The 21,518-nt window shown below is 35.6% G+C and overlaps 2 protein-coding genes across 4 annotated transcripts in view; both read left to right on the top strand.

The window, feature by feature from the left end:
- The first annotated feature begins 1,123 nt into the window (after positions 1–1,123).
- On the top strand, positions 1,124–7,768 carry park7 (parkinson protein 7). Its single transcript, XM_052569775.1, has 6 exons — positions 1,124–1,296; positions 2,113–2,214; positions 2,503–2,562; positions 2,818–2,887; positions 6,155–6,241; positions 7,310–7,768. Exons 1-6 carry the CDS (start codon positions 1,207–1,209, stop codon positions 7,468–7,470), a joined length of 570 nt encoding a protein of 189 aa, XP_052425735.1. The 5' UTR covers positions 1,124–1,206; the 3' UTR covers positions 7,471–7,768.
- A 308-nt stretch (positions 7,769–8,076) lies between these two features.
- Positions 8,077–21,518, top strand: part of kcnab2a (potassium voltage-gated channel subfamily A regulatory beta subunit 2a) — a 130,422-nt gene continuing 116,980 nt past the window's right edge. The window contains exon 1 of one of the 3 annotated variants that reach the window (XM_052569772.1): positions 8,077–8,621. The gene's annotated coding sequence lies outside the window, so the exon portion shown is untranslated. Of the gene's footprint in view, positions 8,622–18,946; positions 19,233–21,518 lie in introns of those variants that run through there. The other 2 variants (XM_052569774.1, XM_052569773.1) reach the window with 2 other exon arrangements.

The raw sequence follows: 21,518 nt of genomic DNA, 5'->3' as shown, positions 1-21,518 counted from the left end.
ATTATTATATCTCTACCAATAAAAGACAGTTAAAATACAAAAATACAAAATAATAATAATAATTATAATAAATAAAATGTAAAACAATTATAACGAACAACATATATATATACTAATGACAAAACAAAGACAGGGGTATTAAATAAAACACATTACATTCAAAGGAAAAGATTAAACAGATTACAAATTTCAGCTATTTTTAAAATCCTATTACCTGAGTTAGAAATTGTCCCAAAGTAATGCTGTATTTCAGCAAGCAAAACAAAAGCAAAACAGTGGCTTCTGATATGTGAAATACAATTTTGTTTACAAGATAAGGAGATTAAGTACAATTAGCATTTCTTTTTTATTAACAAACCCAAACAAAACATTTCCTATAGTAAAGAAAAATCTTCATCATGTTCTCAATAACAAATAAGTAGAGGTTTTCTACCACAACTGAGGGTAATGGCAGTGCCAACATAATCGTTAGCATTTTCCCCAAAATATCTGCCGTAAAACCTTACACATTAACGTTGTTCCATTTTAAAAACAACTTTACTTTTAATCTAAACATAAATTAATTAATTAACACAAGTGAAACTATTGAAACGTCTACATTACTTTATGTGGCTCTAAAAGCCATTTGTAGCTGTATACAACTATAGAATGTTTACTTATATATTCACGCGCGCGCACACACACAAACACACACACACACACACACACACACAAATGGTAGCCGGATAAAATGGTAATTTTAGAAGAACATTTTATATGGCACTTACAGACTTTTGCATCTATCTATCTATCTATCTATCTATCTATCTATCTATCTATCTATCTATCTATCTATCTATATATATATATATATATATATATATATATATATATATATATATACATACAGAAACTAAATCTGTAGTGTATATTATGCATTTAAGGATATTTTCTGGATCTTCTTTCATATCTGTGATGACTATGTATAATAAACATTTTTTTTACAATTATTCTATTACCATAGTACAAAGTACAGGATTACACATAGGAATATAATAAATTAAATCACCGCCATTAAATACACGAAAAACAAAAAAATGAAGACTCTTATTTTGCTTGGCAGTTCCCCAGAAGTAACCAGACCCGGAAACGACTTTTATACTAAATGTGTCGCGTGTGAGTGGCGCGTCAGACCGTTCCAGACTCCCAGGCCTCAGACTCGCAGTCATGGCTGGTAAAAGAGCTCTAGTGATCCTGGCGAAGGGCGCGGAGGAGATGGAGACGGTGATCCCGGTGGATGTCATGCGCAGAGCGGGGGTCTGTACCGTTACAGCACTCTTCCACTGAGCTGTGGAGATTCATGCGAATGCAGTGCTGCTGTGTGCAAGTCTGTAGGCAACTAGTGTGTGTGGAGCACAAATGCTTCTGAATTCATGCGTTTGTGTTTGTGAAGTGAATGCAGTGATCAGAGCTTGTTGAATGTGCAGCGGTCGGTATATGCTCGTACTGCTGCCAGACTCTGAGCTGTAAATGCCAACTATAGTCAACTTGTCTCGGACATTACATAATCAGAGATTTTATACGTAGTTTTTTTTGAGAGAACTTTATAATTTTATTTAAGAATGATGCATTAAATTGATCAAAAGTGACAACAAATACATTTTATAATATTGCAAAAGATTTCTTAAATGTTATGATTTCTGAAGGATTATGTGACACTGAAGACTGGAGTAATGATGCCTTAGTTTCTGCCCTACCATACAAATAAGTGACTTAAAAACAACATGTGGAGTAATTATGATATACCCGTAAAAAGTGAAAAAGGAAATATACAACTAATCTGTTATAAATGGAGAAAGAAAGAAACATTTTAAATTATTAAATTATATTCAAACTATTGCAGTATGTGGGGGTTGAATAATTTGAATTGCAATTTTATATATGTATATAAACACACACATATACACAGAGAGAGATGGATAACTTCCAAATTTATGCATTGTTTAAAATTTACAAATATACTGATTGAGAGAAGGGAAACACACACACACACACACACACACACACATATATATACTCTCACACACAAAGCAGATATTCTAATTGAATTGATGTTTTTCCTCTCTCCCGTAGATTGCTGTTACAGTGGCAGGTCTGGCGGGTAAAGAGCCGGTGCAGTGCAGCCGTGATGTCATGATATGTCCAGACTCAAGCCTAGAGGACGCCCGCAAACAGGTTTGACTTTAACCGGCTCCTCATAAGTTCAAGTGGACTAGAACTAATTTGTGCTGAATAAAGTTAAAGCTGAAGGTGAAGGAAGTGCTGTCTCTATCCACTGGCCAAATAGTGCATTGCCAATAAAACTTGAAACTACACTTCTATAGATGTTAAATTTATCACATCCAAAACCTGAATACCAACATATGCACATCAGCTATAATAACGAAACATACTTGATTGTCAAACATGATAAAAACACCCCTCGTTGCAACTTAACGCAGATGAATGTCATTTTTCTGGCAGGGTCCGTATGATGTGGTACTTCTGCCTGGAGGTTTGCTTGGAGCTCAAAACCTTTCTGAGGTACGACTTTGCTTTAATTATGTGTGTTTTACAGTTGAACCGATTCCATTGGAGTGAGAGCCATGAGCTTCTTGCATAACATCCCTCGAAATAAATAGAAAACATATTTGCGTCATCTGCTGAGGTTAGAATTGTTTTCGTATTGTGAAATGCAAACATTGCATAATTATGTAAATTGAAGAGGTGTTGTGACAGTGTGACAGTGATTTCAGTAATGAAATGTTGTGTGTGTGTGTGTGTGTGTGTGTGTTGTAGTCTCCCGCTGTGAAAGAGGTGTTGAAGGACCAGGAGGGCAGGAAGGGTCTGATCGCTGCAATCTGTGCAGGTAATCTTCATACCGTGACCTCTGTGCACACATTAACCTTTCCCTGGAAAAACAGCATTTATTTCAACTCTTTCAGCGCTGCTCCATTAGGCAAAATGTCAGCAATAGAAGCCATATATTACCTTTTTCCTCTATTATGAATTTCCCAGAGGGCCTTTGTCCCCGTTTGTACACCTGAACCGTCTGGATAATTTCTGGAAGAATCTTTGTGGCATGTCAGTATGATGCTCAATGGATTATAATTATGACTGTAAAACTACAATTCTGAAATACAAATTATGAGGATAATGAGTTGTAATAATTGCCAGTATTAGGCACGTCCATCTTCATTTGTGGGCGTATTGAATGCAGAGATGTGTGCTATCAGCTTTTCCTTTCAAGGGCTCGTGAAGGACGTAGTGAATGAGGGCAGTGAGCCTGTGTGGCTGTAGAGAGCAGAGGAGAGCGGAAGGCGTCCCAGAAAACGGCAGATGTCCCCATAGGGATCTCTAATGAACAGGAAATGGCTTCTTTTAGTGCCGTGGAGTACCTTCTAAACCGAGTCTGTGTCCGTAGAGTCAGAATGCACGATCAGATTGTCAAAAATAAATTAGCATCCGTAATTTCTTGGGTAATTACACTGGCAAACTCAAAATCCTTATCCATGTCTAATTAGCTTTGCATTTGCATACACTGGTGTAGTCCTAAATGTTGACCGTCTGAACTTCTAGTGGCTTTTTAACATCAGTGAAAAACACTCATGGCATTAAGGGTAATTCTAGTTAACTAAAACCATAAAAAAATGAGAGGATTATTAAAATTTTTCATGCTCTCTCTATATATGTGTAATTAGTGCTGTCAAAATGATTAATCACGATTAGAGGAGTCATATGATGCGATTTCAAGTATTCCTTTCTCTTTGGAGTCTTACAAGCTGTTTGTGAATCAAAAAGATCCCTAAAGTTGCAAACCCAAAGAGATCTTCTTCATCAAAGTTAAGACTGGTCCACGCCCTCCTAAAACGACTCGTTTAAACACGCCCCCACATGTCTATGTCACGATGTGGGAAGATTTGCATAACAATGTCACCACTGCCATGTTGTGAAGACACTGTGTGTTTTGTTTGCGAAAGCGAAACTACTTTGTTTGGTCTTCCAAAAGAGGACAAGACTAGAAATCAGTGGTTACAACATTGTTCCAGAACAGTTCGACCCAAATATTCAGATGTGTTCAGCGCATTTTTGGGAGAGTAGACTACAATGCCATGTGTTCTGACTCGCAGCCTTTAAGTGTTTTCATATTTAAAGAATTTGACACTGATGATTCAAACACAAGTTTTGAGCAGTGTAGATTACCACTTGTTGTTTGTCTTTTTCTTTTTTACCTTAAACCACAAACACATTTCATTACACCAAATATAATGTTCTTCAAAATAATGTTCTTTTTAGCAGCATCATATGACCCCTTTAATCACATCCAAAATAAGTTTTTGTTTACTATATAAAATATGTATGTGTACTGTGTAAATTTATTATTTGTATATAAATACAAACATATGCATGTATATATTTAAGAAAAATGTGTCAAGTTTGTATATTAAATATAAATACATGTAAATATGTTCAATTATATACTGTACGTATGTGTAGTTATATATATACACACACATTATAAATAAACAATACACAAACACACACACACACACATACATATATATATATATATATATATATATATATATATATATATATATACATACATATTTATTTATGTATACATGTATATAGATTTATGTATTTATATTTAATATACAAACTTGACACATTTTTTTAATATATATACATGCATATGTTTGTATTTATGTACAAATAATAAATATACACAGTACACATACATATTTTTTTTATATATATATATATATATATATATATATATATATATATATATATATATATGTACACAAACATGTATTTTAAATGCAATTTAATTGTTTTTACAGAACCACTATATACAAACCTTTTTTTGTAAACCTTGTAAAATAAACCTTGTTTTATTTTTAGCTAGTTGCATTTATTTTAATTTAATAATTTATAAAAATTAAGTATACATAAAATAATAATAATAACATTACAAAAACACTTAACAAAATTGATACAACTTTAAAAATTGAAATAACAAAAATATAAAATAAAAACTAATTTAAAATATTAATAAAAACTATAATAGTACTATAATAGTTTATCACTGATGGCATCTGCTGATCAGGTGTAAATAAAATTTTCTAGAATAGAAATGTCTCCTTTTTCTAATGCTACCTGCCAATGACTACAGGAATAAAAGAACCATGGTTTTGAAGGATTGTGATCTATCCATAGGCTAGTGGCAATAAATAATAATAACAACAACAATAATCATATTTTGTATATTATTTATTTATTATTTTTTACTTCCTGTTTCAATAGAAAATACATAAACACAGGGATGAGAATAGTTAATCAACTTGAAATGTAAAGTCATATTACTTTGATTATATGTCACTGTTAAATGTCCTGGAACAAAAGACTGTGGCTGGGGAATAAAGGCCCTTTATACTTGCCTTTCTTTTATCTCCTTTTGTGGACTGAGCTTTACACAAGCACTGCCCGTAACAGTAGATGCAAGGATGAGATCGGTCAGTAAACGTCCTGCCAGAGAAAGTGTAATCACTAGACCACACTGGCCGTCTGCCAGGGTGCACAATCAATAGTTAAGAGCTCTCTTTTCATTAATGTTCAGATGAACTCACTGCACAGCCAGGGCACTGCAAATGATAATGCAGCAAAACCAGGTTATTTTTAGATCCCTATTTTTACTTTCTTCCGTTCCTTTCCTTCTTCCAATGCAGATTGCTGAATTAGATAGAAATTGTATACCTGGTTTATTTTTGATAACAGTATATTGATGTCTGGCTGATAGTGATATTTATTCATATTCGATATGATTTACACCACATAAATCACTTTACCCCTTCCCAGGCACTGGCGCTGAATCATACACACGTTTGACTTCAGCTTTATATAAAAAATAACTATGTTTGCTCATTTCTCATTTAATCATTCTGAAGAAAATGTGATTGGAGTTTTACACACCATACAGGTTTGATCAAGTCCTTTACTCAAGTGTAGTGATGCTTTGCTTTGTAAACAGCACAAATAAGAATCACAGGATTTTTATTTTTTTTTTCACATTTTCTGCTTTTATAAGGTGAAATAATCGTCTAACTTAAGGTAATTTTCTGATCTGTTGCAGGCCCGACTGCACTCTTGGCACACGGTATCGCATATGGCAGCACAGTTACCACCCATCCAGGTGCCAAGGACAAGATGATGGCCGGTGGTAATGTCTCTTCATATACCTAGTGTTTTTCTCACAAGCCTATAATGTCAGTGATAGAAACCTCCATATTTAAGAGGCATGTCTTGGAAAAGAACACGAAATAAACATCCAGCAGAGGGTTCATAATAGCCATGTTTATGGACACCTTTTGTTTCATTTGGAACTAAATCATCCCGATGGATGAATCCGAATTTAGTGTTTAAATGAACGCTTAATAAAATTCAGGTTGATGTGCGTGTTTATACTGTATGGCACACGCTCAAATCAGATATAGGGCCAGTTTTACTAACAGCCTGCCCTAACACAAACCATCTTTTTCCATTAAAATAGTACTGTCAAGATATACTAAAGAATGCGCAGTTATGAATGATTGCTGTAAAGTTGTTATTCTTGCACGTGAATTTATTGAATATGCATTTGTAGAAGTTTCCCTGTCAGACGCAAAATTTATGGGAGGGGAGCATTAAAATAAATCATGCAACTAGATCAGCTAGTTGCATGATTGCATGCAACAGACCAAAAAAGCATGTCTTAAACTATTTTGCACTTGAAATGGCTGCAATTTTTTTGCTAGTGTTAGAAGGGAGAGGATTTTTTTCACACAAAATTTATTTGGAATGCAAGAAGAACACAAAAATATTATTTGCCAAGCTATCTTATTTTAATTTGCTTTAGGAAATAAAATACGACTTGGAACCCTCATCTAGGAGTCAGACAATACCAGATCTATCAAAACTCCTTGCAATTCAAGCATTTTTTTTGCCTCCGGTTCTTTTCAATGTATTGTGGCTTCTTTATTTCCTAATTATTTACTTGTGACCGCTCTAATTTGTGCTGCACTTGGCATATTGTGCTGGGTCCATATGGAAATGAGATTTTATGTCTGTGTTCTTTAATTTGAGCATTGTTAGTAAATCGCCTGTAGAAAAGTCCACCCCCATCAGTGCAGTTTTGCAATTACCCTGTTTTTAGTAAAACTGGCCTTTAATCTTTGGAGTTTCCCCCTATTTCAAAATGCACATACTGTACTATCTTTAGCCGCATGAATTATTTTTGTTCTTCCCCCAGACCATTATAAATATTCAGAGGCTCGTGTTCAGAAGGATGGTAACGTGATCACCAGCAGAGGGCCAGGAACCAGCTTTGAGTTTGCCTTGACTATAGTGGAAGAGCTCATGGGTGCAGAGGTTGCTGCCCAAGTCAAAGCCCCCCTCATCCTGAAAGACTGATCATCAAACTGTGAAGATCTCACATTTACAATTGTACTGCTATGCTGAAAAAGAAGACAATATAATCTAAAAGGGAGTTGAATTTAATTGGTTTAGAGGTTTCCTGGCATGTTATTTTTTTGTTTTGTTTTTTTATGTGTAGGAATATGACTATTTAATTAAGTTACTTATTTGAAGAAAGTTGCTGCAAACTGGCAGTCGAAAATCTAAATTGCTTTTTATGGCTTTCTGTGAGGTCTGGTTCTCTTGCTCTGCACTTAATCACTTCTGAATCAGAATAAAGTCATGGTGCACTAAACTCCCAATGTCTCTTAATAACTTAAGCATTTAACATGAACTGATCGAGAATTTTGATGGCATGAACAGAAAGGAAAAGGAGTATTATAATTAATAATAATAATAATTTTAAGTCAACATTTAATTAGTAACTCTTTAACGCACAGCGTTTTTTAATTTGTGCCAAACAAACTTATAGTAGGCTAACGTACATGCAATTGTTTTCAACACGCACAGAACAATAAGAACCATAGGATATTAGACCTATCTATACTAATACAACGATAAAAAAAAATTGTTTTGCTTTTTTTTTTTTTTTTTTTTTGCTTTTCAAAGATTTCAAATTATTTTATGCCCATCAAAAAACAACATTTATACTATATCAGAAAATCAATAGTAACTTAGTGGGTTTTGCTTATTCCATAAATTTGCATTTGTATTAAAAATCGCCAAGTATGACAAAAGATAATGTACTGCAAATGAGAATTTGAGAAATATTATTTACTTTTCTCAGAGAAGACTTTTACATCACTCGTTTCCAAAAACTTCTACACAAACACATTCACAAAAAAGACGTTATAGTTTGAGAATAGAGTATTGAAAAGGTCAAAGCTATTGGACGCGTGAAACATATTTCTAGTGACGTACTGCGAGGCCAACCAATCAAACCCCGCTGTCTAGTCGTGGTGCGCCTCAACCAGCCAATAGGAGCGTCCCTGTACAGCGCGAGTGTGAAAAGCGGTGAAAAAGTCATCGGATGCTGCTGCATGATCGACTTTCCTCTGACGGAAGGGAAGAACGACATCACACTAAACAGTTTGAGCGGTGAAAAAGGGTGATTTGTCGCGTTTGATGAACTCTTATCTCGCTGCAAGGTAAGAATCCTATATTTTAAACTCTGTTTAGCTGTTGTTATGCAAGAAATCAATCACGACTATGCTATTGTGTCGCTGAGGTAAATCGCAGAATGTCTCATAAGTTAGCGACGTGAAGCTGCTGTTATCTTACAGCTTATAAAGTTAGTTAATGTTGACTAGTAGTAATGTAACGTTAGTTTCTTTTTCTTTTTTTTTTCCTACTCGCCTGTTTGCTGGTTTGTTGTCCGTAAGGTTTGATTTTGAGCTTTAATGTGAACTTGAAGAAAGGAAACTGTCAAGTAACTTACATCATCCAAAGTTCTGGGAGTCAGTCATCATCTCCCATTAGAATATTATTAATAATAATAATAACAAAACATGTCAGAGATGTGTTCTGCGTCCTGTAAAAGCAGTTTACACTTGGTAACTCAGAGATGGGGTTTGCTTTGCAGGATATCCTTTTCATGACCCTATGTTTCCCTTTGTTACCATAGTTTACACCAAAACACTGTTACTGTTACTACTGAAAAATAACCAAACAAAATAAATAAACGATTAATCGCATTGTGTATTTTATTTAGATTTTTTTTTGTGTGTTTGAAATTTTTGTAACTTGTAATACCAAGTTAGTTAAAAAAAAAAAAAAAAACACTATGGTGTGGTGTTTTGGTAGAAATTATGGTTATACTGGTAACTTACATTTTTAAGGAGTTTAGAAACATATTGTAGAGGAGTTTTATTGACATTTGTGCATTTCTCAGACACTTTTATACAAAACAAAAAACATTGCTTTACCATGCATTCCCTGGAACATTTTTCTTTACTGTCTGAACTACATGAATGCATTTAAGGATTTGCTGACATGATATATCTGGATTTTTGACTGGATAAATTTACCTGAATCCTTGAGTCTGAAATGTGTGAAATTGACAAAAATAAATACATAAAATACTAGCCCTCAGGCCATCCAAAATGCAGATGAGTTTGTTGTCATCGGATCAGATTTGGAGAAATGTAGCATTGCACCACTTGTTCACCAGTGGTTCCTCTGCAGTGAATGGGTGCCGTCAGAATGAGAGTTAAAACAGCTGATAAAGACACTACAATAATCCACAAGTAATCCACACCACTCTGGTCCATCAATTAATGATTTGTGAAATCAAAAGCTTTTGTGTTTGAAAGAAACAAATTCATCATTAAGGCGTTCTAATCTTTGCATCTTGCCAAAATATGAGCGTATAATCCATAATAACACTTCCTCCAGTGGAAGAAGTCCACTCCCTTTTTGTCTTCTCACATCAGAATCCAAAGACAAATTTGTTTATGACGGTTTTTCACTAGTGAACAGTATTTGATGTGTGCATTTTTTCTCTCCTGATTGAGACAAGCTGATCTTTTCACTAGAGAAAGCAGGATTATGGATGGAGATTTAGCCAGAAGCTACATTTTAAAATAAAAAAATAATGAGGGATTTGTTTCACAGCTTTTCCCGTTATAAGTTGCTAGTTGAGATACTGGAGTGATGTGGATTATTGTGATGTTTTAATCAGCTGTTCGAACTCTAATTCTGACGGCACCCATTCACTGCAGAGGATCCATTGGTGAGCAATTGATGTAATGTTATATTTCACAAAATTTGATCCTTTTAAGAAACAAACTCATTTACATCTTCGATGGTCTGAAGAATAAATTATTATTAGTAAAATATTTTTTTAAAATCATTTAATCTTTGCTACAGTAGGTGATAGAATGCTGTATTAAGTTACTACAATAGGTATTTTCAGGATTTTTTTTTTTAATGGCCAAAAGTTAAATATGTACAAAAATCATTCTTAACTGCCTAGGCGACTTCCTTTGGCCGTCTGAGAAATGCACTTGCTTTGTCAAGAAATATTTAAAGTTGTCTTCCACTGTTTTCACACTTCAAATGGGCTGCAGTTATTTGAGACCGCCCCTCAAGCCACGTGTGAATGTGCCGTTCATCTCAAGTGCAGGAAGAGGAAGGTGAAGTGCACGAATTCTCCTCACAGGCTGCATGCAAGCACATTTTGATTTTTTTTTTTTCCTGGCCCCCTCTCTGTTCCGTGCAGCACTGCAAACCAAGGTATAAATAGAAACCACCATCTTACTCATCTTTTAAAAAGCTGCATTTGGGACCAGAGTGCTGCCAGGAGTCATTCAAACCAAAGAGTTACAATCTTACACACAAATGCAGCACAAAGAGCATTGCTGGTATCTCTGTACGTGTGATGTATAATGATCTAAAAAGCTTGTGTAGTTGACTAGAGTTTTGGCTTCCAATGATTATGTCTTGTTTTGTTCTGTGTTTTAAATCCATGTGCAGTATATGTGTGTGTGTGTGTGTGTGGGTGTATTAATTAGATGATTTTACAATAAATGCAGAATGTTTCCAAAGTAATCAATGTCAAATAATCATGGCCTCAATAACAACTAAAATAATCATCGTGATTATTATTTTTGCCATAATTGTGCAGCCATACCTTAACAAATCATTTTTTTTTTCAGAGTTCATATTATTAGAAAAAGCGGGTCCTATTTCACTGAATCCATTTCACTGATGCTTTCATCTAGAATAGATGGGCAATGAATTTCTCCTCTCTTCCTCAAAGACATTTCTAGAATATTGGCATATTTTGCAGCACATTTTCCATTTTTCTGCTTGAGTAGCTGTAGAGTAGAGAGCTGGCGGCTTGACTCTTAGCCGGACCGAGTCATTGGTTAAATGATCCAATTATGAGACTCTTCAGTGACTTCCCTGATTGGATCTTCTCTTTTAAACCATATCCGTTGGTTAGAATGAAGTCAGCTCTTAGAATTCCAAATGGAATGAAAACTTCAGGTTTCAGTTTAGGTTTTATATTACACGTTTAATAGTTTTACGGTTCTTTTCTAGAAACATAAAACCTTTTTTTCCACAAAAGGAATAGTGAATAGAAAGCATTAATTCATTGTACAGAGTAGGGATGCCCAGGACTAGTCGACTAAACGGTACAGCTTCTACTAGTCGACACTGAAAACAAGTCGAAAACAGAAAGGAAAACAAAATTGGCATTATTTTATTTTACCATTAAATTACCATTATTACGTTTAAAATATTTTAAATAAGTTACAATAAAATATTTTTAAAATAATACATTATTTTTACAAGTGTATCAGGGCATAAACAAATTTTTTACCTCTTATGAGTTTTCTTCGTGTCAGTTGTGGCGAGCTCACACATAGCAACGCGAAAGACGAGCAATTGTGGTGTGGAATTAATTTGAATTAGAAGGAAATGGAAAAGTTTTGTGTAAACTGTAATGTTAAATTGTCTTACAATAACTCTACTGGAGTGATGGGTAATCATATTTAATATAGGCACGTAGGTGTTAGATTAGAGACTATCCAAAGCCAGCTAATGTCAATCACGTCATTCACTGCAATCCCGTCTGCGCCGTCTATTCCTGTAAAGAAGAACCACTTCTGTGGTGGTGCGGGATGTCCAGGTGCATTCCTAAAACCTGGTGGCTTGTTTTTCGTTATCTCTGCATGCCTACAAGAGTGTTTTTTTTTTTTTTTAGTGCAGTATTTGTTTATCGTCTCAGGTTCTGTCTTTGTTTTTGTTCGTTTTGTTTATAGATGATAGCCTAAATGATGAAGTATGTTTTTAAAAGCCGTTTTAATGCTATTCCTTGATGAAATTTCCTATTGTTTTTTTACTTGTGTTTAAATATGTTGGCTAACGTTATTTGACTATGAAGAAATCTGTCAGGCTATTGTTTTTTTTTTTGTTTTTTTTTCATTGTTTCTACATTACCCCAGCTGATTTTTATAAATAAGCGTTGGCTGATGTAGAGTTTGTGCTCTTCGTTATATGATGATAATGCGAGGCAAGTGAAGGAAACAGCATAATTGTGACCTAGCTTCATGGAGTAATTTGACAGTGTGATTCATACAATTAGTATTTCAAATGTAGGCCATTATTTACACACACAAATAATTGTTTTTGTTTTTTTTTTGGGGGGGGGGGGGGGGGTCTTGCTTTTATACTACGACTAGTCGAATATTAAACTTCAGTTTAAACTGCAGTAAAATTAGTCGTTGAAAGCACTGAATGTCATCATGGTGAGACTCATTAAACTGAAATATGCAATAAACATTAATTTAACAACATTATATGTTACATACAACCCTAATAAACATAACAAATAAGAAAAAAATAAGAAGAAACAGTTCTTTCAAAGAAAAAAAAAACATCAAATCAAACAACATTTAAAATGCAATGCAGAGAATTCTGGGAACGTCAGTTAACATTTTTACTATTAACAATTCAACAGGTTTGTACTGTAGCATTTTCACAGTTTTTTCCTGTTAAAATCAGTAATTTTTTACAGTGTAGTAGGTGTAAAGCAATTGTTTGTTTTTAGTTTGTTTGAATTTTCCCGTTTTTCCTTGCTTTCCTTCGCTTTTAAATAGCTTAGAAATGCTGTGCACATTTTACTTTCACTTTTGAATTAGTGAAAGGTCAGCTTAAATTGCTTGAATGCGACAACAGAATACAACGTCAAACTCACTTTAGCCTATTTATAAAACACATAACTTTTATTAACAAAACAAACAACAACAAAATAGTGGTCATAATTTTGCTCCGACTGTGTAGTAATAAATGCAGAATCGCACATGTGATCTGCTCTGTGCACTCACGTCTCTAGACCAGAGCCAAAGTCCAGATGTGCACTGCCATGGTTTGCATGAAACAATGTGAAACCAGACCTCATTTGCACCAATCATTGAATCTGAATCATTCCCTATCACCTACACTGTGCACCATGAGGCATTCACTGTACAGGAAATACTACACTGTGAGCAAGTGACCGATCTCAGCTGGTGCTTCGGATTCTAGAGTGCATTTGATTGGTCAGAAGATTTGATGAAAAGATGAAGTATGATGTGACATCAAAAAATCGTTGAGCCGTTTTGGCACAAGAGATGACCTGCAAGCTTTGAATGCTTACATCTTCTAAATGCTAATTGTGTCACTGTTTTGGAGCTAACTGGCTTATAGATAACCTATTAATGCTTACACCCAAAAAACTTTCATTTTGATTTCGTGTGGACTTTAATTGTAGGGTCTGTTCTTTTACTGAACAGATTGATTTTTATTACTATAAAAAAATAAAAAGAACGGTGGGAGTTGGTTAAAAAATTTAGGATTTTATTAATTTAGTGTAAGCGACCTTGAGTTTCTTTCAACTGTCCTTGAATGATCTTAAAGGGTTAGTTCAGACAAAAATGAAAATGATGTCATTAATGACACCCTCATGTTGTTCACGACGCTGCTGACTTATGACGTTAGCAACGTCGTACATCAGCAGCGTCGTGAACGCGCTCACAACAGACCCGGAAGAGAAGACAATACTGAATAATGTCTTAATTTTTGGACCAAAATGTATTTTCGATGCTTCCAAATATTCTAACTGACCCTCTGATGTCACATGGACTACTCTGATGATGTTTTTCTTACCTTTCTGGACATGGACAGTAGACCGTTCACACAGTTTCAATGGAGGGACTGAGAGCTCTCGGACTAAATCTAAAATATCTTAAACTGTGTTCAGAAGATAAACCTTACCGGTTTGGAACGACATTAGGATGAGACATTAATGACATAATTAAAATTTTTGGGTGAACTTACCCTTTAATGTCCTTGGAGCTTTCTGGAGTGACATGATCCTCCAGTATTTTTTTTTTTTTTTAAATATTATGGATAGTTGATTGCTGTAATTTGTCATTTTGTCTCCATGACATTTTTAGTCACCTGGGTTAATTAGAAACCTGTCAGATGGTGTGATGCTCATCATTATAACAATTATGTTCTTGTGTACTTTGTTCGTGTGGTTTACAATTGTGCAAATATGGACTAACCACAGTAAAATTAGAAAAAATGACTTTTTAACTTTTTGAAAAATGACTCGAGATATATATATATATATATATATATATATATATATATACACACACACACACACACATACACACACACACACCGTAATTTTCGGACTATAAGTCCGAAAAATGAATATATATATATTCATTTGTTAATTTTCATTGAAATGAAGTTTTGTATATCCAGTAGAAGAGTGATGATCAGGTCAACACAGAAGTATAGAAATTCTACATTGATTTAGAAAAAAAAAAAACTGATGTATCGGATTGGATTGGTTCTGAAAAAATGGTATCGTTGCATCCCTAAATAAGTCATTATAATCAGTAATTATGTTCCCACTGGATGCAACAAATGCCTTGTTTGTAATGAGTTTTATTGGTTTTGTCTAATGCGCCGGGACATGGCATCACAGTATAGTAAGGGGCATAAAACTTCCATCACACATTTGAGATGTTTGGCCAAACACAATGCACTGGATAGCTGGCCAATCAGAGAACACCTTGCTTTTCAGAACGATGAGCTTTTTAAAAATCAACACGTTTCAGAAAGGCAGGGCATAGAGGAGCAACAATAATGTACAGTATGTGGAAAATACATAAACCACATAAACTCATTGTATTACACAAAATACAACAAATAATATTCTTTTTTAGCAACGTCATATAATCCCTTTAATACATCTACTATGAATTATACAAATGAATTTGTAAATGTTTATAGACTACTGTGTTCTTCAAGAAAGCATTTGTTCTTACGCTGTTTTGTATTCTATTAAGCACTCAAAGTAAATGCACCACTTTGGACAGTACTTAGGCTAAATGTAGAGGCGTTTCCTTCTGGTCTCCATGCTGCAAGGATGGGAATAGAGGTGGCAAACAGATCTGCTGTAGTATGGCTGGATGTGAGCCAAAGACCAGTGACACAGTAATGCAATGCTAGAATTGCTGCAGTCCCCGAAATTGCACCCAAACGTCTAATACTAAGGAATGTGCTGATACAACCTGTGTGGAAAATGAGATGATGATCTAAAGGGCAGAAGCTGAAATGATGGAAATGTAGTGCTATCTGATACAGGTTATTTTTAACAAGAGGTTTTGTGTTGACATGCTTTAAAAACTATGTTTGCTCCATTTCCCTTTACTTGCATCCTAACATCCTCTTCTCTGGGAAGATTTCCGATATAGAGAAATTAAATAAACTGTCAAAAATAAAGTTATGTCTATGTATGTATGTATGTATGTGTGTGTATTTATATATATATATATATATATATATATATATATTAGGGCCGGGACTTGATTAAAAAAATTAATCTAATTAATTAGAGGCTTTGTAATTAATTAATCGAAATTAGTCGCATTTTAATCGCATATAAATATTTGACCTGAGAACAGTGAGAAATAATTATTTTTTTCACATGGATTTATACCATTGAATAATGACTGAATACATAAGCTTAAGCAACAAAATACTGTTTATTTTTGTTCCCCCAAGTCTAGCAGACCAGTTCAATTTTTGCCATTAAGTGTAGCAATAGCATATTTAGAAACAATTTAGAAATAGTACATTTCAGAAATTCAGGAAGCTTATAGCTGCTGGAACCTTCTGTAAAGTGTTTTTTAAGTAAAACACAATAATGTCAATTACATTCAGAACATTGGAAACCCTGACTATTAGAAAACATCTCTCTGTTGCTTCAGAGGCCATAACATACTAAGTCCAACTCTCAACAACCTTGGCCAAAACGATAAAGAGTTCAACATAAACTGTTGCACCAGGGCCTGAATTTCTTTTTTTAAACTGGGGGGGAATTCCCCCCTTACATGGGTCACATGGGGGGGATCTAAAGATTATGAGGGGGAGAATAACTTTTGATGCATCGGTCTAATTTAATCATGTTCATTTATTAATATCTACAGATTTGTATGCATGAATTGTGCATTTCCAGTTCTCAAATCAGTTAACAAAAAAAAAAAAAAAACTTTATACAAAATACATCATGCTCTTCAAATTGACATTAAGACCTCTGTTTAAACTAGGCATATGCTATATATTGTCTATTTCAGTTCATGTGTTTCAGTTCAGTTCAATTCTTTGCTTTTTTTTTTACTTTTGATATTGATATCGTAAATTGATATTGAGAACTCAGTTTAAACTATAAGTATTTATGTCTTTCATACATTTCAGTTCTATTTCAGTCATTTTTTTCCATTTCTTTTTTTCATGTGACTTATTCTAAGTTTCTCATCTGTCTCCTCATCTTCATTTCTTTCCATTTGATGATGGCTCTGTTGAAGTCAAACTGCTCAAGGGAAGGTCCAAGCTCTGAAATGATCATTAGATTTGTGAGACTTGATTATTCAGTGAATTTCTGAATTTAGTTTTGATCCTGTTTTGTGTGCTGAATCCACGTTCACACGACACACTCGCTACTGGTATGACCATGGCTGTCTGAATGAGTTTCTCCATTTCAGTGAAAACTTTTTTCTTTGGATCGTGATCTGCATCATCCGAACTTGTCTTTCGCTTCAGCCAACGGTCCATATTTAAACTACTACGCTAACCAAACAATTCATTGTCTGTGGCCGTGTTTGTGCGCGCGGGAAATATGCTGCGCATAATGAATAGAAAACAAGGGGAAACGCGCAGTCACATGCTCAAACAAGTGGAAAGCTCGGGCGCGCGCGCCGCAGTCTCATTTCCACAAGCGCTTGCACTCTTGTGGCGTCTGTCGTTGCCATGCAACCAACTGCGCTCTCCATGATGACAAGAAGGATCAGCAAAATATTAATTGATTTCTAGCCCTTGCGTTAACTTTATTACTAGATATATTTATAGATATATTTATGGAGATGAAAAATAATAAAGGCGCCCTGTACAGCTATGATCAGCTGTTCGGCGGAGCATTCAATGTTGTGACGCTGTAAGCTGATCAGTTGGTTCGTTGCTGCCGCGCTCTATCACTCGCACACCATAAAGAGCAAAATGCTTTTTAATGTTTCAGTTTCGTTATTACAACGACAATTTGGAAGCGGATAATTTCTTCACAAACAGCTCATTTTGACTCAAAATGTTAGAATGCTGCACCTACACTTGATAGTGTGAATAAGATCAGCGCAACGCAGACCGCTGCACTGACAGCGTGAAACATGATCTGTCTACAGCAGCCAGGGCTCCGCCGTTTACTGTCTATGAGCTCAGCGCTGAGACAGAAAATGCCGGTCCAGCGCTGATTGAGGAATTAAATTCGAAAATAAAAGACAATTTGACTAGACAATTTGACATATTTTTTCTCGCATCTGTGAATTTATTTTTTTATCATTTGCTCTGAGATGAAGCAAATATATTTGTGCGGGAATTTCTCGCACTATAAAAGCTAACCTTGTGGGAATGGTTTAAATTATGCGCAATCCCCGCATTCCCGCACCGAAATTCAAGCCCTGTGCACCAACAAAATAATACATAGTTCAACATAAAGTGTAAAGTCCACGCTAGCTGCTATATGTTTTGCGTTGAGGTGATACTTGAGGCTTGATGTGCTGCAGTGATATGCGAACGCTAGTTGGTGCTCCAGTATAATGGGTCCCGCCGAAACTCATCCAGTGAGAAATGTTCCGCGGTGCAAAAATAAGTTATTAAAAATGCGGGGATTTTTTTTCTGTGATTAATTAATCTTAATTAATGCGTTATTTTTTCTGTAATTAATTAATCTCAATTAACGCGTTAAAGTCCCAGCCCTAATGAATATATATATATATATATATATATAAAATGCACCAATAAAGTAATTTAAATAAAATGCAAAGAATGTGGAAAATAAACAGTTTAATATCTGAAATATTATTTAATAATTGAAATATTACTTTTTGATTCAATTTAAAACTATATTGCTCATATAACTAAAGCTGTGTGATTGGAAAAATGTTTAACCATTAATATAATCGGCTAATAAGCCAATCAAATCCTAATGACATAAAAGCAACTCCTATACGTTATTTCCCACAGAAAATTATATATATCCATTTAAGGAAGCTGAATGTATTGGAAATGCAGTTTGATGTTGTCCTGTAAGAGAGGCCCGGTGTATTTCACCACACACCTGCACAGTGTGTCCTTTGACTCAGCATATGCATCACCCAACATAATGCATAAGAAATACATGTAGAGACTTTCCAGAACGCTTTACATGTGAAATCACATCTTTGCAGTGGGTTTTTCCTGAAAACGTTTTAGCTTAAGCTGTCTCCCTCTCTTTCTGTTCCTTTTTGCACCCGTTGTTTCTCCATATGGTTAGATGTTGCGCTGACAGTGCAGAGCACTGTGTTAGTGTGATGTAAGGGGGATGGACCCTGCATTTAACGCACTGTTCCTCAGTCTCTATCCACTGGCATAGTCTCGGGAGACTTGCACGCACTTACAGCTTCTGTCTCTCTCTCTCTCTTTCCCATCCGTCCCCTCTCGCGCACACACTCATGCACTCAGCCATACGGGCACACACATTGACAGGGTAGCGTGGAGGATAAACCCACTCACCATTCCCGTCTCACCTTCCCCTCCCTCCCTCCCTTCCTCTTTCTCACTCGCCGTCGTTTCTGACGCTCGGCGAAGGCAATCTGACTGCACCCTCCCAACTCTCCTGCAGCCTTGCCGAGCAGGAAGCACTGCAGCAGGCATCGGCAGAGGTGGGTAGTCAAGCCACAAGGCTCTCTCTCTCTCTTTGCTTTCCTCTCCATCTCATCCTGTTTCCCACTTAAGCGTGATGGTTTATGTGTGTATGTACCGTGCACCGAAAGGTAATCCTGTCTTTCCCGTCTCGGCATCTGCTTGCTGCATTGAGAGGTATATCTGCATACCATTTAGCACACAGAGTTCTTCTTAAATCTGATTAATGCATGCGGTGTCTGATTAAATTAGCTTTAGGCATCATAGTAACATTAAACAATTGAAGGAGTGGATGTGAAATGCATTGAAGAGTAATTTGATGGATGAATACGAGCATCATGCTCTCACCTGCTGCAGTGCCCATCTGTTGCCCACAAATGCTGGCTTTACGCTACGCAGTCCGACATTATGATGCATGTTTTTTTATGGCTTACTTATAGTGGATGCTGTGAAGATATGGCTGTGTTATGGTTTTCTCTGAGTGTCATGTTATTATAAGTACTGTCTGCTGGAGAGGAAGTGGATTTTCCTGCTAGGTTGTGTGTGGATGGTGTCGCTCTGCCTCTGGGCACTGGGCCGAGGCTGGTGAACACGAGGAAGGTGCAAGTCGCAGGGATTTGGTGCAGTAAGTTTTTAACATCCAACTGCTCCACGGGCTCCACAGCACTGGCTGACCACTGCTCCAGGTGTGTGCGTGTTCACTACTGTGTGTGAGCACTTGGATGGGTTAAATGCAGATCACAAATTCCAAGGATGGGTCACCATACTTGGCCACACTTCACTTTACTTTGACTTTACCTTTACTGTAATTAAATTAAATTAAAATTAAAAAAATAAATGTATGTATTTAGCAGACGCTTTTATCCAAAGCGACTTACAGTGCATTCAGGCTATCAATTTCAATACCTATCATGTGTTCCCGGGGAATCGAACCCCCAACGCTTGATAGTGCAGTGCTCTACCAATTGAGCTACAGGAACGCATATAATATAATTATAATACGAGACGAGTTCACTGTTCATCACTATGATGATTTCCTGTCAGAAAGAGGTGTTTTTAGCATATTTCCTACCAAATATATCATAAACCCATTAAAATTACATTTAGCGATAACTCTAATAAAATCTATTTTTGTGTGATATTTTAAAATGAAGTATTTATTTCTATGAGTAAGCTAGGACTGGACGATTCATTGAAAAGTAATCAAAACTTTTCAAATCAAATTTAGAACCGACATAATTTTTCCATGTCGGTTATTTGGATTATTTCCTGTTAATACTTCCCCCTTAAAAGCATGTGTAACCACATTCTGCCAGTCAGTGGCATAAAAGCAAAACACGGAGATGAACGCCGGTTCAACACATAGTGATGGCTCGCGAGCGGTTAGTCTTGAGTCTTCACTAAACTTTGTCATTTTCATTTGTTTTATGGTTTGGACGTTCAAGCGATTAGACAATCGGATGTGTATAATTATATCGAGCTACCATCTTCACGCAGCTGCAAACTCATAGCTGTGAAGATCGCATGCACAGAGGAACGCAGTTGTCAGCAATGTCCTGTGATTTATTACTAAAGTATCTTAGAATCTCAAAACGTATTATAGGATATTTCCACTGATCGTCTCCGAAATCGGCGAAACACTTTTTTAAATAGGCGCTGTCTTTATAAATAAACGACATATTTTAGTTTAAAACAACTACATTCTTGCAAGAAATACTTTTAAAACTACATTTCATGACATGATAACAGAATATGTATTTTTTAATTATCTGAATAAACGGTGGCTGAAATCACAATGCTGCGTGTACTCAACTGGCAGAAGCCCCTCCCATGAAACAAATTGTGTGTCTGTTGTGAAGTGGGTTTCACGCACTAATTAAGCGAATTTCATGCATAAATGAAGTGTAAACTCTAAATGTTCAAGCGTCCAACTACGCACGAATAGCGTGATTTATTCGCACAAGTCGCATCTGGTGTGAATGCCCTGTTATAGTATCTAATATTTCAGTGTCTTTCTCTGTACTGCTTAAAATGAACTGCAAAATGAGAATCATTGAAGAAAGACAGAATGAGATAATCAAGGTTTTTCTAGAAGGTCTTTTTCTAGATGTCTGTGTGGGTTATGTGATCCTGAGACACTGTCCAAAGAGGTATGTGGGTGGGAATGCTAGTGGATGACAGCCTGAGATGTGCTACCTTGTCAGATAACATGGGATATCACTTGCTTTCAAGCAGGTTTTTTTTTTTTTTTTTTTGCCTGATTTGCCTGAATATTTGCCAGACTGTCTTTAAGCAGTCATGGAGGA

The sequence above is a fragment of the Carassius gibelio genome, chromosome B11, assembly GCF_023724105.1.
Source record: "Carassius gibelio isolate Cgi1373 ecotype wild population from Czech Republic chromosome B11, carGib1.2-hapl.c, whole genome shotgun sequence".
NCBI lineage: Eukaryota > Metazoa > Chordata > Actinopteri > Cypriniformes > Cyprinidae > Carassius > Carassius gibelio.
The sequence above is the reverse complement of the archived record's forward strand: the minus strand, read 5'-3'. Positions and strand labels throughout refer to the sequence as shown.